Below are 17,185 nucleotides of genomic sequence, written 5' to 3'. Positions count from 1 at the left end.
AAGATATGGGCCATATGTTTCAAAAGCTGCATCGCAAGCGATGATTATTTATGTTTCTAAACGTTAAAACACAGCGTCGGGATTGTAGTTCACATGAGGCAGTCGTGGGCGACGCTAACAGCTGAGACCTGTAGCGAGAAAGCAGAATGCCGCATAGGGTTTTCAAGAACTACAGGGTAAGTTAAGCCGCCTACACAGTTCTGTACTGAATGAAATATTACCACTACCTTTTTAAAACCACGTCTATCTTTATTTCCCAAACACTATATATATTTTTTGTCTTTTAATCATTTTAATCTTTTAACACCGGTGTGACAGGTTTAACACCTAACAAAACACCTTTAAAAAAAACAACAACACTTTTAACATAGGCCAGGCCCTGATGTTACCTCATATCCCAGCCATAATGCCTTGTGTTACCCCTGGGAAGAAAACACTTCAATTTGCTCAATTTGCCATTGGCTCAACTTACCCAATTTACACTTGGACTATATTTGCCCAAACAGCTATAAGGATGCACTTTCATGCTAGGTTTAGGGCCTCATATTGAAGCTAATAGAGACTGAGGAAATGATGACCTCTTCCTAAATATTTGGTCAAATTATTAATTTTGTTTATGGTTTCCTAAATTTACCCTTTTGGCTCAATTTACCCCACTCTCCCCTACAGGGCATAAAGAAAGAGAGTATACAAGAGAGAGAGAGAGACTGTAAGTGAGTATTGAAGAGGCTTTTTAGATCCAATCCCTCAGTACTTGTCACAAGCAGTCATCTGCAGATGATGTTCCTGAGAGCGTCCCTAGCAACCCAGTCACCCTCTGCTCAGTCAATGGGTTCAGAGCAGCACAGAGTTTAGTTTAGCTAACCTGCCTACACAAAGCTGTCAGAGACTGGTAACACACACTCCCCTCACCATGGCGATACTGGGAAGGGAAAGTGTGTCATCTCGCCACCCCCAACCGTTCCCTCCGCCCCCTCTATCACTCCACTCTCACTCCCTCTCTCCTCCCTCCACTCCTGCTTTAATTCCTCCAATCCTCTTTGTAGGACTGACGTCTGCTACAGTCACAAACAGAGCTAAGACAAGAGAGGAGAGTGGAGGAAAATAGAGTCTGGTAGTCTCAGAAACAAACTGCTCTCTGTCTCTCACACTTCCACTAGCTCAGCTCCCAGGGCTCTCCAGGACTCAGGGGGGGGTGCTCTACCCTCACAGCATCCTCTCCTCGCTCCTTGTTGGGGCTCACCTCACTGCCTGAGGCCGGGGAACATCCAGGGGACATCTAGGTGACACTCACTCAGCCTCACCCAGGACCTGGGACTTCAGCTCCAGCTCGACTCTCTAAAATCGGGTCCTCCTCAAAGGCCTTCTGAGCCTGCAACGTGACCCACCCTTCTTCTGTCTGACTGAGAGAGAGAGGGAACTGTCATTCTATCTCAGGCCTCAACTCCCATGCACTGTATCTGCAGAGAAGCTAGAAGACAGGAGAATACCCTAAAGACAGAGACCGGATGATTTCAATTTGTCCTACCGATATCGTCATAAGAGATAAGACACAGCAGTGAGAGTGTGTGTCTGTGTATTTCTTATAACGAGTGTGACACAGACCACTCTGTGTCAGCTGTGTGTTAGAGAAAGAACACACACTGGGGAAGACTTTTCTTGTGGCATTTGATGTGCAGATGTGTGTGTGTGACATGTCAGGTGTGTGACTCATTGTAGTTGTCAGGCATTGAATGTGCATTTGAGACGCGAGTGTGGCCTTAAGTGTGCGAGAGGCTTCGGTTTCCTCTGGATTTCTCTGGGATGGAGGGTCAAGGCTACGACCGGTTTGGTGAAGGTGAGCGTGACACCTACCAGATCGACTACCGCCATATCGTTGGTGATACCGAGCCCGCTAGGCCGCGTCTCTTGCCCCTCGAAGGGGAACACACACACACCAACACCCATGGAGCCTACACACACACCAACCCTCACGGCCACGAGACAGCCGCGCAGAGATACAGTGCCACACGCATCCAAGCCGGATATGAACCTGAGAGGTGAGTCAGACACACACACACACACAGGTGAGAAACAAAACCGCTATACTGTGCTAGTCATAATCAGCTAACCTTCAATTGCCCTAACAATCAGGAACGAAGCCCTTACAGGGTCCCAGAAGCCACTAGTCTAGTCTAGAATTACTGGCTTTCATCCACATGAACTACAGTAACTGCCAAAATATTAATCTGCCAGTCAAGGTTTTTTCATTGAGGTGGTCAGTGAGCTTTATAAATCCTAGTTAGCTGCTACCCAAGAGACAGTGATGTAACTAAAGCTTCTTACCTGCTGCATGACCATCACACAGACTGAGTTTCCATTGACAGGGTTATAGAGTCTGTAGGTTGGCCAACACATCCAGACTACAGAGCCAACGTATTTATGTAACCAAGAGGTAAACAACCACACTGAAGGTAAACTTGTGATGTTGTCCTACATCCATCCATAATCATAAGGTGCTGAAGAAAGACCACTGCATTCAGTGTATTCCCTTGTATCACGTAAAAACAAGAAATGGTAGGTTACAGCCAGCTCTCCACATCAGTGATGTGGTTAAAAGAAAAATAGGTGGGTAAACTCTGACCGCTTGTCGCAGTGAAAAAAGTAACGCTCCTTATACTTTCAATGCATTTTTACGCAAAAGGTGGATAAACTGTTGAGCAACAACAACAAAAAATGTAGTTTACTTACGATCATGTATTCTACCCAGGCGCTCTTTGAAATTTCACAAACAGTCATGAAGATGAAACATGGAGATGCGGTATTATGGGGGATTACATCATTAAATATGTCCATGTTTAATCTGCAGGGTGAAAACTACAAATCCTGCATTAGAGTAGATTCTAGAAGTTCTTCGCCTCCATTATGGTCAACAGGGTTATGCCTATGGACAGTATATGGGAGAGAGGAAAGAATGTAAGTGTGTGTGTGTGTGTTTCAGCATGGCTGACTATCTGATCAGTGGAGGGACAGGGTACGTGCCTGAAGATGGACTAACGGCTCAGCAGCTCTTCTCTGTCGGGGACGGACTCACATACAAGTAATATTTTGTATACATTCTACCAGAGTTAGAGAGCAGCATTTCCAATGATATTGATTGAAATTGCTATAATTGTGCAATTTAAAGTTATGAAAGAGGGAGTCCATGAAGAGGCCTTCAGCCTGTAGCCACACCCTCAACAGGTGCATGGCGCTATCTATGACAGCGGTGCTGAAACCGCGTTGTTGGTGAGTGCTGCTCGCTGTGCTGTCCATGTTGCTGATTGCTGAATTGTTTACTTATGTGGCAACTACAGAAGTATAACAGATGTGCTCACAGTTCCCGATAACTCAGAGAGCTCTGAAACGCATGTATAAGACCCTGCTGCCAGGTTGACTGTTGTGGTCATATAATTTGGCAAACTTCAGAGCCAGACATCATGTTGCTGCCCCGAGAGTAAAAACAAACACTCACTGACTGCTGAGATGATATGGTGAGACCAGAACAGTAGGAGAAGGATCATTATGCATCCTTACTTTAAAATTAGAATGAGCACAATAGTGTTATCAGCCCTAATGGAGGTTTACACAGAGAGACAATCAAATCATCACATCCCGTACAGTGGGAGTATTATAAAGAGGCTTTATCTCCAATACACACTGTGTGAGGGTGTATGTGTGATATGCAGAGTGGTTAAGGGTGTAGGGATGTGATGCTGTGCTGGCCAGGGGTTAGGGTTCAGACAGAGGACTGGTGATGGGAGGCAAGGAGTGGGGAGAGTTCACCAATCAGTTTTCTCACTGTTTGGCAAAAGGACTTGTGTCTGACCGTACAATGTTTTCTCTCTCTCCCCTCCCTCTCTTTCTACAGTGATTTCCTGATTCTTCCTGGTTTCATAGACTTTAACTCTGATGACGTGGTGAGTTTGTTTGACCTTTTCATTGCTAATAACAACAAAGCTACATATACAATATTATAGCCGTGCTACAGCTTTAGTCAACTCCATTGCTGTTGTCTGGAACATACAAATACAAATGATATCATAACCAGACGTACATAGAAGTCGTGTGTGTGTGCAGCAACTTCTCTCATGTGGTCCTCTGTCTCTCTGAGGACTGGAGGTTGTTGAGTGTTTCTCTCAGTTGAATAACGTGTACACACACACACACACACACACACACACACTTGAGACCTCAAAGGGATTCTCCGCTTCTGTGCCTGTGCAAACATGCCCAGGGCAAAACACACACACACACACACACCGTGGATAGATGGCAGCATCCATGCAAAACTGAAAGAGCGAACCACCACATTTTACTACGTTAAGGTAAGTGGGAACATGGACGAGTACAAACATCCCAGCTATTCCCTCAGTAAGGAAATCAAACAGACAAAATGTCAGTACAGAGGTAAAGTAGAGTTGCAATTCTATTTTGTAGAGACTCCAGACAATCACGGATTATGAAGGGAAAACAAGCCACGTCGCGGACCCCGACGCCTTGCTCCCGGACAGGTTAAACACAATCAAGGATAACACAGTGCCGTCGCTCACGACGACTGTAAGCTCTCGTTCTCCGTGGCCGACGTGATTTAGACATTTAAGTGTGTTAACCCTCACAAGGCTGCCTGCCCAGACAGCATCACTAGCCGTGACCTTAGAGCATGTGCAGATCAGCTGGCTGGAGTGTTTACGGACCTGTTCAATCTCTCCCTGTCCCAGTCTGTTGTCCCCACTTGCTTCAAGATGTCCAAATTGTTTCTACACACTGCCTCAACAGATCCACTGATGACGCAATCACCATAGCACTTCACACTGCCCTTCCCAATCAGGACAAGAGGAATACCTATGTAAGAATGCTTCTCATTGACTACAGCTCAGCCTTCAACACCATAGGGCCCTTTTAGCTCATCATTAAGCTCGGGGCCCTGGGTCAGAAACCCCACCCTGTGCAACTGGGTTCTGGACTTCCTGACAGGCTGACCCCGAATGGTGATGGTAGGCAACAACACGTCCGCTACACAGATCCTCAACACGAGGGCCCCAAAAGAGTGGGTGCTCAGCCCCCTCCTGTACTCCCTGTCTACCCATGACCGCGTGGCCACGGCCGTCTCCAACTCAGTCAACAAGTTTACAGACGACACAACAGTAGTAGCCTGATTACAGCCTACAGGGAGGAGGTGAGGACCCTGGTGGAGTGGTGCGAGGAAATATCCTCTCCCTCAACTTCAACAAAATGAACAAACTGATCTTGGATTTCAGGAGACCACAGAGGGAGCATGCCCCCATCCACATCGACAGGGCCGCAGTGGAAAGGGTGAAAAGATTGAAGTTCCTTGGCGTGTACATAACTGACAACCTGAAATGATCCATCCACACTAACAGTGTGGTGAAAAAGGTGCAACAGTGCCTTTTCAACCTCAGGAAGCTGAAGAAATTAGTCTTTAGTCCTCTAAGACCCTCACAAACTTCTAGATGTACCACTGAGAGCATCCTGTCAGACTGTATCACCGTGTGGTACGGCAACTGCACCGTCCGCAACCGCATGGCTCTCCAGACAGTGATGCGGTCAGCCCAACGGTACACCGGGGGTACACTGCCTGCCCTCTAGGACAGGTATTCCCCAGGGGTACGCACAATGCCGTCGGGGTGATTCACTTTTTTTTTTGTTTTTTTTTTTTTTTTTTTGTCACCAGAGTAGCCTCGTTTCACTGCCAAAAATAAAATGAAACCATCTAGTGTTCAGCGAAATAACAAAGACAATGCCAAATACAGGTAGCCTAGTCAAATAATTAACATCCAATCACATTAACCATTACTCTCTCATGGGGATTCCACTAACGGTTCATATGTAGCCAAACGTAGCTGCTGCTCATTCCGTTCACTCGAAAAATTATAAATGGTTAAAAAAAGTATGGCCCGCGTCCATAAAGACACATACAAGCTCTACTGGTAGTACTGCTACTACCAGCAGTACGACACCTACACCTGTCGACAACACAAGTTGTTCTGCTTCCACGAGCATATCCAATGCTAGCATCAGTAATTCTACATTTTGTTGTTAGCCCAGCTAGCATGGACACTGGCTGCATCAGATTCACAACTGTCAAAGAGCTACTGCCCACTTACCCGGGAAAGCACTGAACAACAGACAGAGACGTTGGACCATCGAAGAGGCGCAAATATGATGAGAACTACATTGATTTGTGGTTCACTTATATTGGGAGTAGTGCCTTTCCTCAGCCACAGTGTGTTATATGTGCAAAAGTATCTCATAGCTCGATGAAACCTTCACTCTTGCACAGAATTTTAGAAGCAAAACATGCCAATTTCAAAAACAAGCCATGGGAGATTTTGAGCGAGAATTAAGAATTTGAGTAGTAAGACATGAATACAAGCAACAGATATCATTAATAAGAAAGGGCTAGAAGCATTTTATATGGTGAGCTACCGAGTGGCTAGGACAGGCAAGCCCCATACTACTGTGGAGGACTTAATTCTTCCTGCTGCCACGGATATGGCTGGGATAATGCTGGGGGAAAGGCCAAAAAAACGATACAGACAATTCCTTCAAAACAATTCCTGCTTTGCATACAAGCCAGTGAAATGTATGTGTTACAGCTGGATGAGTCAACAGACGTGGCAGGCCTGGCACAGCTCCTGGTATATGTTCGTTACATTTATGGGGGGTCAATTAAGAGGATATTTTTTTTAAGTACTGGACAGCTTTGTGACATTACTTGAACTTTTGTAGTCAAGATGTGTTGGTATCTGTACTGATGGCGCAAAGCCATGACAGGGAGACATAGTGGAGTAGTAACGAGCGTGCAAGCAGTTGCTCTCGACGCCACTGCAGCATCCACCGAGAGGCTCTTGCTGCCAAAGGAATGCCTGACAGCTTGAAAGATGTTTTGGACACTACAGTGAAAATGGTTAACTTTGTTAATTTAAGCAAGGCCCCTGAACTCTAATATATTTTCTGCACTATGCAATGATATGGGCAGCGATCATGTAACGCTTTTACAACATACAAAAGTGCGCTGGTTATCAAGGGGCAAAGTATTGACACTTTTTTTTTTAAATTGAGAAATGAGCTTCAAGTTCTTTACTGACCATAATTTTCGCTCATCTGACCCCATGCATGATAACAAGATTCTCACACAACTGGCCATCTGGGTGATGTTTTTTCTCAAATGAATGATCTGAATCTAGGATTACAGGGACTCTCCGCAACTATATTCAATATGCTACTCAATGTGCAATGATTAAGAAGTTGGAGCTCTTCTCTGTCTGCATTAACAAGGACAACACACAGGTCTTTCCATCATTGTATGATTTTTTTTTGTGTGCAAATGAACTCAAGCTTACGGACAATGTCATGTGATGTAGCGAAGCACCTGAGTGAGTTTGGTGCGCAATTACGCAGGTACTTTCCCTAAACGGATGACACAAACAACTGGATTTGTTTTACCTTTCATGCCCTGCCTCCAGTCCACTTACCGATATCTGAATGCGAGCCTCATTGAAATTGCAACAAGCGGTTCTATGAAAATTGAATTTAGTCAGAAGCCACTGCCAGATTTCTGGATTGGGCTGCGCTCAGAGTATCCTGCCTTGGCAAATCGCGCTGTTAAGATACTGATGCCCTTTGCAACAACATACTTATGTGAGAGTGGATTCTCGGCCCTCACTAGCATGAAAAACTAAATACAGGCACAGACTGTGTGTGGAAAATGATATAATACTGACACTCTTTCCAATACAACCCAACATTGCAGAGTTATGTGCATCCTTTCAAGCACACCCTTCTCATTAACCTGTGATGAGTTATTCACAATTTTCGATTAACAAATAAAGTTTTATTTGTAAGATGGCTAAATAAAGAGAAAAATGATTGATTATTATTATTTGTGCCCTGGTCCTATAAGAGCTCTTTGTCACTTCCCACGAGCCGGTTTGTGACAAACTCATTCTCATATTTAATAAATGTGTAGTGTGTGTGTGGCCGGCTTACAATGATGGCAAAAATCAACATTTGAGAGTGCACTGGTCCTGGTGCTAGAGGGGGTACGCAGCTGGAGGTTGAATGTTTGAAGGGGTACGGGACTATAAAAAGTTTGGGAACCACTGCTTTAGGACATCTACAGCACCCGGTGTCACAGGAAGGCCAAGAAGATCATCAAGTACCTCAGCCACCAGAGCCACGGCATGTTCACCCCGCTACCATCTAGAAAGCAGAGACGGTACAGGTGCATCAGCTGGGACAGAGAGACTGAAAAACAGTTTCTATCTCCAGGACACTATTAAATAGTCACCACTAGCTGGCCTCTGCCCAGTCACTTTTTAATAAGATTTACATACTGTTTTACCCACTTCATATGTATATACTGTATTCTAATGAAGGCTCAATCTATATAACTACTGCTGTACACACCTTTTCTATTCATATACTGTTTATACACACCATCATATGCGTATATACTTACATTCCGGACTCTGACATTACTCGTTCTAATATTTCTATATTTCTTAAATCCTTTATTTATTTTGGGGGGGATTTGCGTGTATTGTTTTGTACTGCTCTGTTGGAGCTAGGAACATAATAATTTTTTCTACACTTGCAATAACATCTGCAAAATATGTGTTCTCGACCAATAGAATTTGATTTGAACAACACTGATGAGAACAACAACACCAGTCCCTCATGGCTGCGAGTCAGATTCATGTCCTGTGTAATTGCTTTAGTAGGCTACAGGTGCTGGTGTTTTTAGCTTGTTTGTTCTTTACTGCCAGAAGGGTATATCCCCTGTGGTATTTGACTGTATAATCAGGATTTAACAGGGACAGCTCATGTCCATGGTGCCACCTAATGGCAATGAGGTATTGCATGTTCTGATTGGTCTTGCCTCAGTCACAGATATTTGGTTGAAAGGGTGCTATTATTTTTGTAGTTATGTTTTTTTCCATCACTGTAATGTGATATTAGTGTGACGTCTACTTCCTGTTCCCAGGACCTGACTTCAGCTCTGACCAGGAAGATCACCCTGAAGACCCCTCTAATCTCATCTCCCATGGATACAGTCACTGAGTCCTCCATGGCCATCGCTATGGCTGTGAGTATAGAGCCACTCCTCACCTTCTCACCCAGCCAACACCAATAAGACAAGGCCACAAATCTGTCACAACACTTCATACACTAGTGGTATTTTTGGTTGTGGGTTTTTATGTATTGCGCCCCCCAAAAATGTGTGATAATACCTGGACTCTGGTATATTGAAGTCTCATTGGGCAAACATCTTGTTTGGCTAACCCTGATTGGTCAGTTCACTGTGTGTCGTAGCTCATGGGAGGGATCGGGATCATGCACCATAACTGTACTCCAGAGTTCCAAGCCAACGAGGTCCGCTTGGTCAAGGTAAGATGGAGGCTAGCGGTTGGACAACCTACAGATATATATTGATTTACAAATATATTGATATACCACTACATCAACAGTATAAAGTATCATGTCAAATTACATTGTGACAATATAACAGTATGTGAATACACTCAAACCTCCTGGTACATTTGCTGAATAATGTTTCTTACATTATTTATTTGTCAGAAATTTGAGCAGGGTTTCATCACAGACCCGGTGGTAATGAGTCCTCACCACACGGTGGGAGACGTGTTCGAAGCCAAGGTCCGCCACGGCTTCTCTGGCATCCCCGTCACAGAGACAGGAAAGATGGGAAGCAAGCTGGTGGGTATCGTCACCTCCCGAGACATCGACTTCCTTTCCGAGAAAGACCATGACAAACCCCTGGAAGAGGTGTGTGTTTGTGCTTGACATGTTTTGAATGACATGTTTGTTTGGACATACAGTCATTACAATTGTCAACACATATATTGTTAACTGGGTGACTTGTCTTATTGAATACTATTCCTGCGAGGTTTACATGTATGGTTGATTCTTGCAGGCCATGACAAAGAGGGAAGATTTAGTGGTTGCACCAGCTGGTGTAACACTGAAAGAAGCCAACGATATCCTGCAGCGCAGCAAGAAAGGTACCATATGGTAGTAACACAATGTTCTGTAGAGACTCTTTACTCAGACAGGACATGATCAAATATCTATCTCTGTTTGGTAAATGAAATAATTTTTAGAGAAGTTCTCCTTTTGTGTCCTCTGTCTCTCTTAGGTAAGCTGCCCATAGTGAATGACAGTGATGAGCTGGTGGCCATCATAGCGAGGACAGACCTGAAGAAGAACAGAGACTACCCTCTGGCCTCTAAAGACTCCAGGAAGCAGCTGTTGTGTGGAGCTGCCATTGGAACCAGAGAGGAGGACAAGTACAGACTGGACCTGCTGATGCAGGCTGGTGTCGACATGGTGGTGCTGGTGGGTCTGGGGAAGGAGTTGGGTTATTATATTGTATTTTTGCGTTCCACTCCTCTCTAACCCATGTCTGTTTACCATGTAGGACTCCTCCCAGGGGAACTCTGTCTATCAGATCAACATGATCAACTACATCAAACAGAAATACCCTGAACTACAGGTGGTGGGAGGAAACGGTGAGTCTGCTCTTCTTCTCTAGCAATGCCTCTCACGTTAATCTCTCTTGCATTTTCACTCTGTCTCTCTCTCTCTTTCTCCCCAACCTCTATTTTCATTCTCTGTAGTGGTGACTGCAGCACAGGCTAAGAATCTGATAGATGCGGGTGTGGATGCTCTGAGGGTGGGGATGGGCTGTGGCTCCATCTGCATCACCCAGGAAGGTACGGAGAGACAGAGCAGAATAGCAAATGGGGAGGGAGAAGGAGAGGGAGGGAGGAGAGAAGTTTGACTGTTTAGTTAAAAATACAAACTATTTGTGAATTGCTGACATGTTGCTTTGTGCTGTGTGCCAGTGATGGCATGTGGGCGTCCCCAGGGTACATCAGTGTACAAGGTGGCAGAGTATGCCAGGCGTTTCGGTGTGCCTGTCATTGCAGACGGAGGCATCCAGACCGTTGGACACGTGGTCAAAGCTCTCGCTCTCGGGGCATCCACAGGTGTGTGTGTGTATGTGTGTGTTGAACCCACCCAGCATATTTAACCTTTTTCCATAAACAGGAAAATCCACATCATAGGCTACTATTGATGGTCAGACTTTTACCTCCTTTCACTTCTGACACCTGACCTCTGTGCCCTCAGTGATGATGGGGTCATTGCTCGCGGCTACCACGGAGGCCCCGGGGGAGTATTTCTTCTCGGACGGCGTGCGACTAAAGAAGTATCGCGGGATGGGCTCCCTTGACGCCATGGAGAAGAACAGCAGCAGCCAGAAACGCTACTTCAGGTCGAGAGAGCGAGACAGATTGTTTTGTTTATTTTCAGTAATAGTGCTAAGGAGAGAGATGTGTGTAACTCCACAGTGAGGGGGATGTGTGTGTGTGTCTCGACAGTGAGGGGGACAAGGTGAAGGTGGCTCAGGGTGTGTCAGGGTCGGTCCAGGATAAAGGCTCCATCCATAAATTTGCCCCCTATCTCATTGCTGGCATACAACATGGCTGCCAAGACATCGGAGCCAAGAGCCTCTGCATACTGCGGTTTGTCTATGAACAGATGTTAGACTGTGTTATTGTATTCCACTTCTTTGATATGATCTGTGTGTCTCTGTTCCATTTTTTGTGATGTATTGTTGTATGTTATTCCAGGTCCATGATGTACTCTGGGGAGCTGAAGTTTGAGAAGAGGACCATGTCAGCTCAGGTTGAGGGGGGAGTACACGGGCTGCACTCGTAAGTCTGGTATCGCTTACACATCCTTTCCTCTGGAATTCCTTATAGATCTTGTGCTCCTCTCCTCTGTGATCGACTAACCTGTCCTTTTGTCTCATGTTCTGTCCGACGTGTCCTTTAACTTTAACTTTGCTCTGGGTGGTAGTGTGTGTGTGTTTGTTCTCACCAGTGGCGTCCGTATCTCCTTGACTACATGTTGTTTAGGAGTTGCTACTTAAACCGGGGATTGGCAGTCTTACCATACGAGGTCCATTGTGGGTGCAGGCTTTCGCTCCAACCAAAGCAGTAACAGCAGATGCAAGTAATTACGTTTTGACTATGATTGGTTAATTTATTGTGCTAGAATTGTAACCGCTTTAGCTGGGGCCTAATCCTGCAACCACACTGGCCATTTGCGGATATACAGTGCATTCGGAAAGTATTCGAACCCCTTCCAGGTTTCCAAATTGTATCACATTACAGCCTTATTCTAAAATGTATTAAATAAAAAATGTTCCTCATCAATCTACACAAAATACCCCATAATGACAAAGTGAAAACAGGTTTTTAGACATTTTTGCAAATGTATTAAAAATGTAAAACAGATAACTTATGTAAATAAATATTCAGACCCTTTGCTATGAGACTTGAAATTGAGCTCAGGTGCATCCTGTTTCCATTGATCGTTGAGATGTTTCTACAACTTGATTGGAGTTCACCTGTGGTATATTCAATTGATTGGAGATGATTTGGAAATGCAAACACCTGTCTATATAAGGTCCCACAGTTGACAGTGCATGTCAGAGCAAAAACCAAGCCATGAGGTCGAAGCAATTGTCCGTAGAGCTCATAGACAGGATTGTGTCGAGGCACAGATCTGGTGAAGGGTACCAAAAATTGTCTGCAGCATTGAAGGTCCACAAGAACACAGTCGCCTCCATCATTCTTAAATGGAAAATTTTTGGAACCACCAAGACTCTTCCTAGAGCTGTCTGCCCGGTTGAACTGAACAATCAGGGGAGAAGGGCCTTGGTCAGGGAGGTGACCAAAAACCTGATGGTCACTCTGACAGAGCTCCAGAGTTCCTCTGTGGAGATGGCTGTCCTTCTGGAAATTTCTCCATCTCTGCAGCGCTCCACCAATCAGGCCTTTATGATAGAGTGGCCAGACAGAAGCCACACCTCAGTAAACGGCACATGACAGCCCGCTTGGAGTTTGCCAAAAAAGCACCTAAAAACTCTGACAACAAGATTCTCTGGACTGATGAAACCAAGATTAAACTCTTTGGCCTGAATGCCAAGCGTCACGTCTTGAGGAAACCTGGCAACATCCCTACGGTGAAGCATGGTGGTGGTTGCATCATGCTGTGTTTTTTAATTCAGTGGCAGGGAATGGGAGACTAGTCAGGATCGAGGGAAAGATGGAACGGAGCAAAGTAGAGAGATGCCTGATGAAAATCTGTTCCAGAGCGCTAAGGACCTAAGACTAGGGTGAAGGTGCACCTTCCAATAGGACAACAACCCTAAGCACACAGCCAAGACAAAGCACGAGTGTCCTTGAGTGGCCCAGCCAGAGCCATCTCTGGAGAGACCTGGAAATAACTGTGCAGCGACGCTCGACATCCAACCTGATGGAGGTTGAGAGGATCTGTAGAGAAGAATGGGAGAAACTCCCCAAATACAGGTGTGCCACGCTTGTAGCGTCATTCCCAAGAAGACTCGAGGCTAATCGCTGCCAAAGGTGTTTCGACAAAGTACTGAGTAAAGCATCTGAATACTTATGTAAATGTGATATCTATATATTTTTTTTATACATTTAAAAAAAATCTAAAAACCTGTTTTTGCTTTGTCATTATGGGGTATTGTGTGTAGATTGTAGAATTTAATCCATTTTAGAGTAAGTCTGTAATGTGGAAAAAGTCAGGGTCTGAATACTTTCCCAATGCACTGTAATTGCCTACCCCTTCAGTAGTACTGAAGGAAGTTAAGTCAAAATGTCTTCTCTCTTTCTCTTACTCATATGCTCTCATCATAGATATTATTTTGTGCCATGTAAGTACATTCTCCCTGTGCTCACAACCTTTCCTACTGCAATTTTCTCTTTATCTTTTTGTTTTCAGGAAGACTCAGGGTTAGAAGTACAGATAAGGACTTTTTAAAGCCCTGACAACTTGATAAAACCCTCAATCTAGTATATCTAGTCTGATATGAGTTTCAATGAGACTTGACTTGCATTCCTGATTGTTGTCTGTGTGTTGTCCTCCTGTAGTTATGAGAAGCGGCTATACTGAGGGAGGAGCGAGAAGAAGCACACGAGCAGCTCCCAGCGTACCCCCACCAGCAGCCACCAGGCACAATAGATACATGTGACCTACCTACAACCACTACTCAATTCAACCATCACATAACCTTTTGGCTATACATAAGACCGCTGACTCCTCTCTTCTCCTCCCACCCACTATCTCTCTCTGTCTCTGTGTTGTAAGATGCTTTTGAGGGACCATAAAGTCACCTCTGACTTGATTGATGTTATGACATAATCTACAGGGACTAGGGACTAACGTTCAATGGTCACATGTACCTGGGTCATGGCACAGAGCCATCAGGCTGTATAAGGTATGTAGCGCATGTAGAACTGTGAATACTGTGAACTACTTTACGTACCCTGGAACTCTTTATACCAGTTTTGGTTGATCATGGTCCTATGTCTCAGATGTATTTGAATGTACAGTAGTGTTGATGACCATATGGAATAGCCTAGAGGTCTGTTAGTGTGGCTCTACTGTAGAGAGGACCAAAGCCACGGTAGGCGTTAGCCTTCAATCAGGGATAATCACAGCGCCTTAAGACAGCACATGGAGTCTATACTGTGGATAGTGCTGGAATCTGTTTTTCATTGGATTCTCATCAGTTTGAAGGAAAAAAAAGAGAATCACACATATTTTTCGTGTGAAGTTCACTAAGATTTGGGATGTGTTTTCATTCATGTTATGTGTGTTTTCTGATGACGGGGTGATTGTACAGTGACTTTGGCCTAATCTGTGGTGTTAATAATATGATATGATGTATTTGAGTGCATTTGGAAAGTATTCAGACCCCTTCACTTTCTCCACATATGTTGCGTTACAGCCTTATTCTAAAATTGATTAAATTGTTTTTTCTCATCAATCTACATGCAATAGCCCACAATTCCTGATATTTAATCCTAGTAAAAATTCCCTGTCTTAGGTCAGTCAAGTAAGTGAAATGTCAGAATGATAGTAGAGTGATTTATTTCTTTCATCACATTCCCAGTGGGTCATAAGTTTATATACACTCAATTAGTATTTGGTAGCATTGCCTTTAAATTGTTTAACTTGGGTCAAACGTTGCGGGTAGCTTTCCTCAAGTTGGGTGAATTTTGGCCCATTCCTCCTGAAAGAGCTGGTGTAACTGAGTCAGGTTTGTAGGCCTAATTGCTCGCACACACTTTTTCAGTTCTGCCCACACATTTTCTATAGGATTGAAGTCGGGGCTTTGTGATGGCCACTCCAATACCTTGACTTTGTTGTCCTTAAGCCATTTTGCCACAACTTTGGAAGTATGCTTGGGGTCATTGTCCATTTGTAAGACCCATTTGCGATCAAGCTTTAACTTCCTGACTGATGTCTTGAGATGATGCTTCAATATATCCACAATTTTCCTCACTCATTATGCCATCTATTTTGTGAAGTGCACCAGTCCCTCCTGCAACAAAGCACTCCCACAACATGAGGCTGCCACCCCCGTTCTTCACGGTTGGGAGGGTGTTCTTTGGCTTTCAAGCCTCCCCCTTTTTCCTCCAAACATAACGATGGTCATTATGGCCAAACAGTTCTATTATTGTTTCATCAGACCAGAGGACATTTCTCCAAAAAGTGCGATCTTTGTCCCCATGTGCAGTTGCAAACCGTATTCTGGCTTTTTATGGCGGTTTTGGAGCAGTGGCTTCTTCCTTGCTGAGCTGCCTTTCAGGGTATGTCAATATAGGACTTGTTTTACTGTGGATATACATACTTTTGTACCTGTTTCCTCCAGCATCTTCACAAGGTCCTTTGCTGTTGTTCTGGAATTGATTTGCACTTTTCGCACCAAAGTACGCTCATCTCTAGGAGACAGAACGTGTTTCTGTCCTGAGTGGTATGACGGCTGCGTGGTCCTATAGTGTTTATACTTGTGTACTATTATTTGTACAGATGAACGTGGTACCTTCAGGCATTTGGGGGAAAAAATTGAGGTCTTTGCTGATTTCTTTTGATTTTCCCATGATGTCAAGCAACGAGGCACTGAGTTTGAAGATATGCCTTGAAATACATCCACAGGTACACCTCCAATTGACTCAAATGATGTCAATTAGCTTATCAGAATCTTGTTAAGCCATGACATCATTTTCTGGAATTTTCCAAGCTGTTTAAAGGCACAGTCAACTTAGTGTATGTAAACTTCTGACCCACTGGAATTGTGATATAGTGAAATAGTCTGTCTGGTAACAATCGTTGGAAAACTTGTGTCATGCACAAAGTAGACGTCCTAACTGAATTGCCAAAACTATAGTTTGTTAACAAGACATTTTGTGGAGTGGTTAAAAAAAACGAGTTTTAATGACTCAAACCTAAGTGTATGTAAACTTCCGACTTCAACTGTATATAAAAAATAATAATACCTTTTGTTGAAGCACCTTTGGCAGCGATTTCAGCCTTGTCTTTCGCATGACGCTACATGCTTGGCACATCTGTATTTGGGGAGTTTTTCTCATTCTTCTTTCACTCTCAAGCTCTGTCAGGTTGGATGGGGAGCGTCGCTGCACAGCTATTTTCAGATCTATCCAGAGATTTTAGATTGGGTTCAAGTTCCGGGCTCTGGCTGGGCCACTTCTGCGTTGTCTTGGCTGTGTGCTTAGGGTCATTGTCCTGTTGGAAGGTGAACCTTCGCCCCAGTCTGAGGTCCTGAGTGCTCTGGAACAGGTTTTCATCAAGCATCTCTCTGTACATTGCTTGGTTAATCTTTCCCTTGATTCTGACTAGTCTCCCAGTCTCTGCCGCTGAAAAACATCCCCACAGCATGGTGCTACCACCCTAGGGATGGTGCCAGGTTTCCTCCAGACATGCCGCTTGGCATTCAGGCCAAATAGTTCAATCTTGGTTTCATCAGACTATCTAATCTTGTTTGTCATGGTCTGAGAGTCCTTTAGGTACCTTTTTGGCAAACTCACTGAGGAGTGGCAAAAATTAATGGAGTGCTGCAGAGATGGTTGTCCTTCTGAAAGGTTCTCCCAACTCCACAGATTAACTCTGGAGCTCTGTCAGAGTGAGCCTCCCCCCATTTGCTTGGAAGAGTCTTGGTGGTTCCAAATTTCTTTAATTTAAGAATTATGGAGTCTACTGTGTTCTTGGGGACCTTCAATGCTGC

At 44.4% G+C, this 17,185-nt stretch overlaps 1 protein-coding gene across 2 annotated transcripts; it reads left to right on the top strand.

Moving 5' to 3' along the window:
* Positions 1 to 674: 674 nt before the first annotated feature.
* Positions 675 to 17,091, top strand: LOC115109465 (inosine-5'-monophosphate dehydrogenase 1b). Of its 2 annotated transcripts, XM_029634376.2 has the most exons (16): positions 675 to 2,039; positions 2,981 to 3,079; positions 3,890 to 3,938; positions 9,029 to 9,130; positions 9,358 to 9,432; positions 9,622 to 9,828; positions 9,977 to 10,064; positions 10,199 to 10,398; positions 10,481 to 10,571; positions 10,680 to 10,775; positions 10,908 to 11,051; positions 11,194 to 11,338; positions 11,445 to 11,588; positions 11,697 to 11,780; positions 11,985 to 12,081; positions 14,028 to 14,116. In XM_029634376.2, the coding sequence occupies exons 1-15, from the start codon at positions 1,804 to 1,806 to the stop codon at positions 12,067 to 12,069; spliced, it is 1,845 nt and encodes a 614-aa protein (XP_029490236.1). In that variant the 5' UTR covers positions 675 to 1,803; the 3' UTR covers positions 12,070 to 12,081; positions 14,028 to 14,116. The 2 variants fall into 2 exon arrangements, with proteins under 2 accessions (XP_029490236.1, XP_029490237.1); XM_029634377.2 differs by lacking the exon at positions 11,985 to 12,081 and having other exon boundaries at positions 14,028 to 17,091.
* The last annotated feature ends 94 nt before the right edge of the window (positions 17,092 to 17,185 follow it).

Source organism: Oncorhynchus nerka, linkage group LG25 (genome assembly GCF_034236695.1).
Source record: "Oncorhynchus nerka isolate Pitt River linkage group LG25, Oner_Uvic_2.0, whole genome shotgun sequence".
NCBI classification, from domain to species: domain Eukaryota; kingdom Metazoa; phylum Chordata; class Actinopteri; order Salmoniformes; family Salmonidae; genus Oncorhynchus; species Oncorhynchus nerka.
This window is presented reverse-complemented; position numbering and strand designations above follow the sequence as displayed.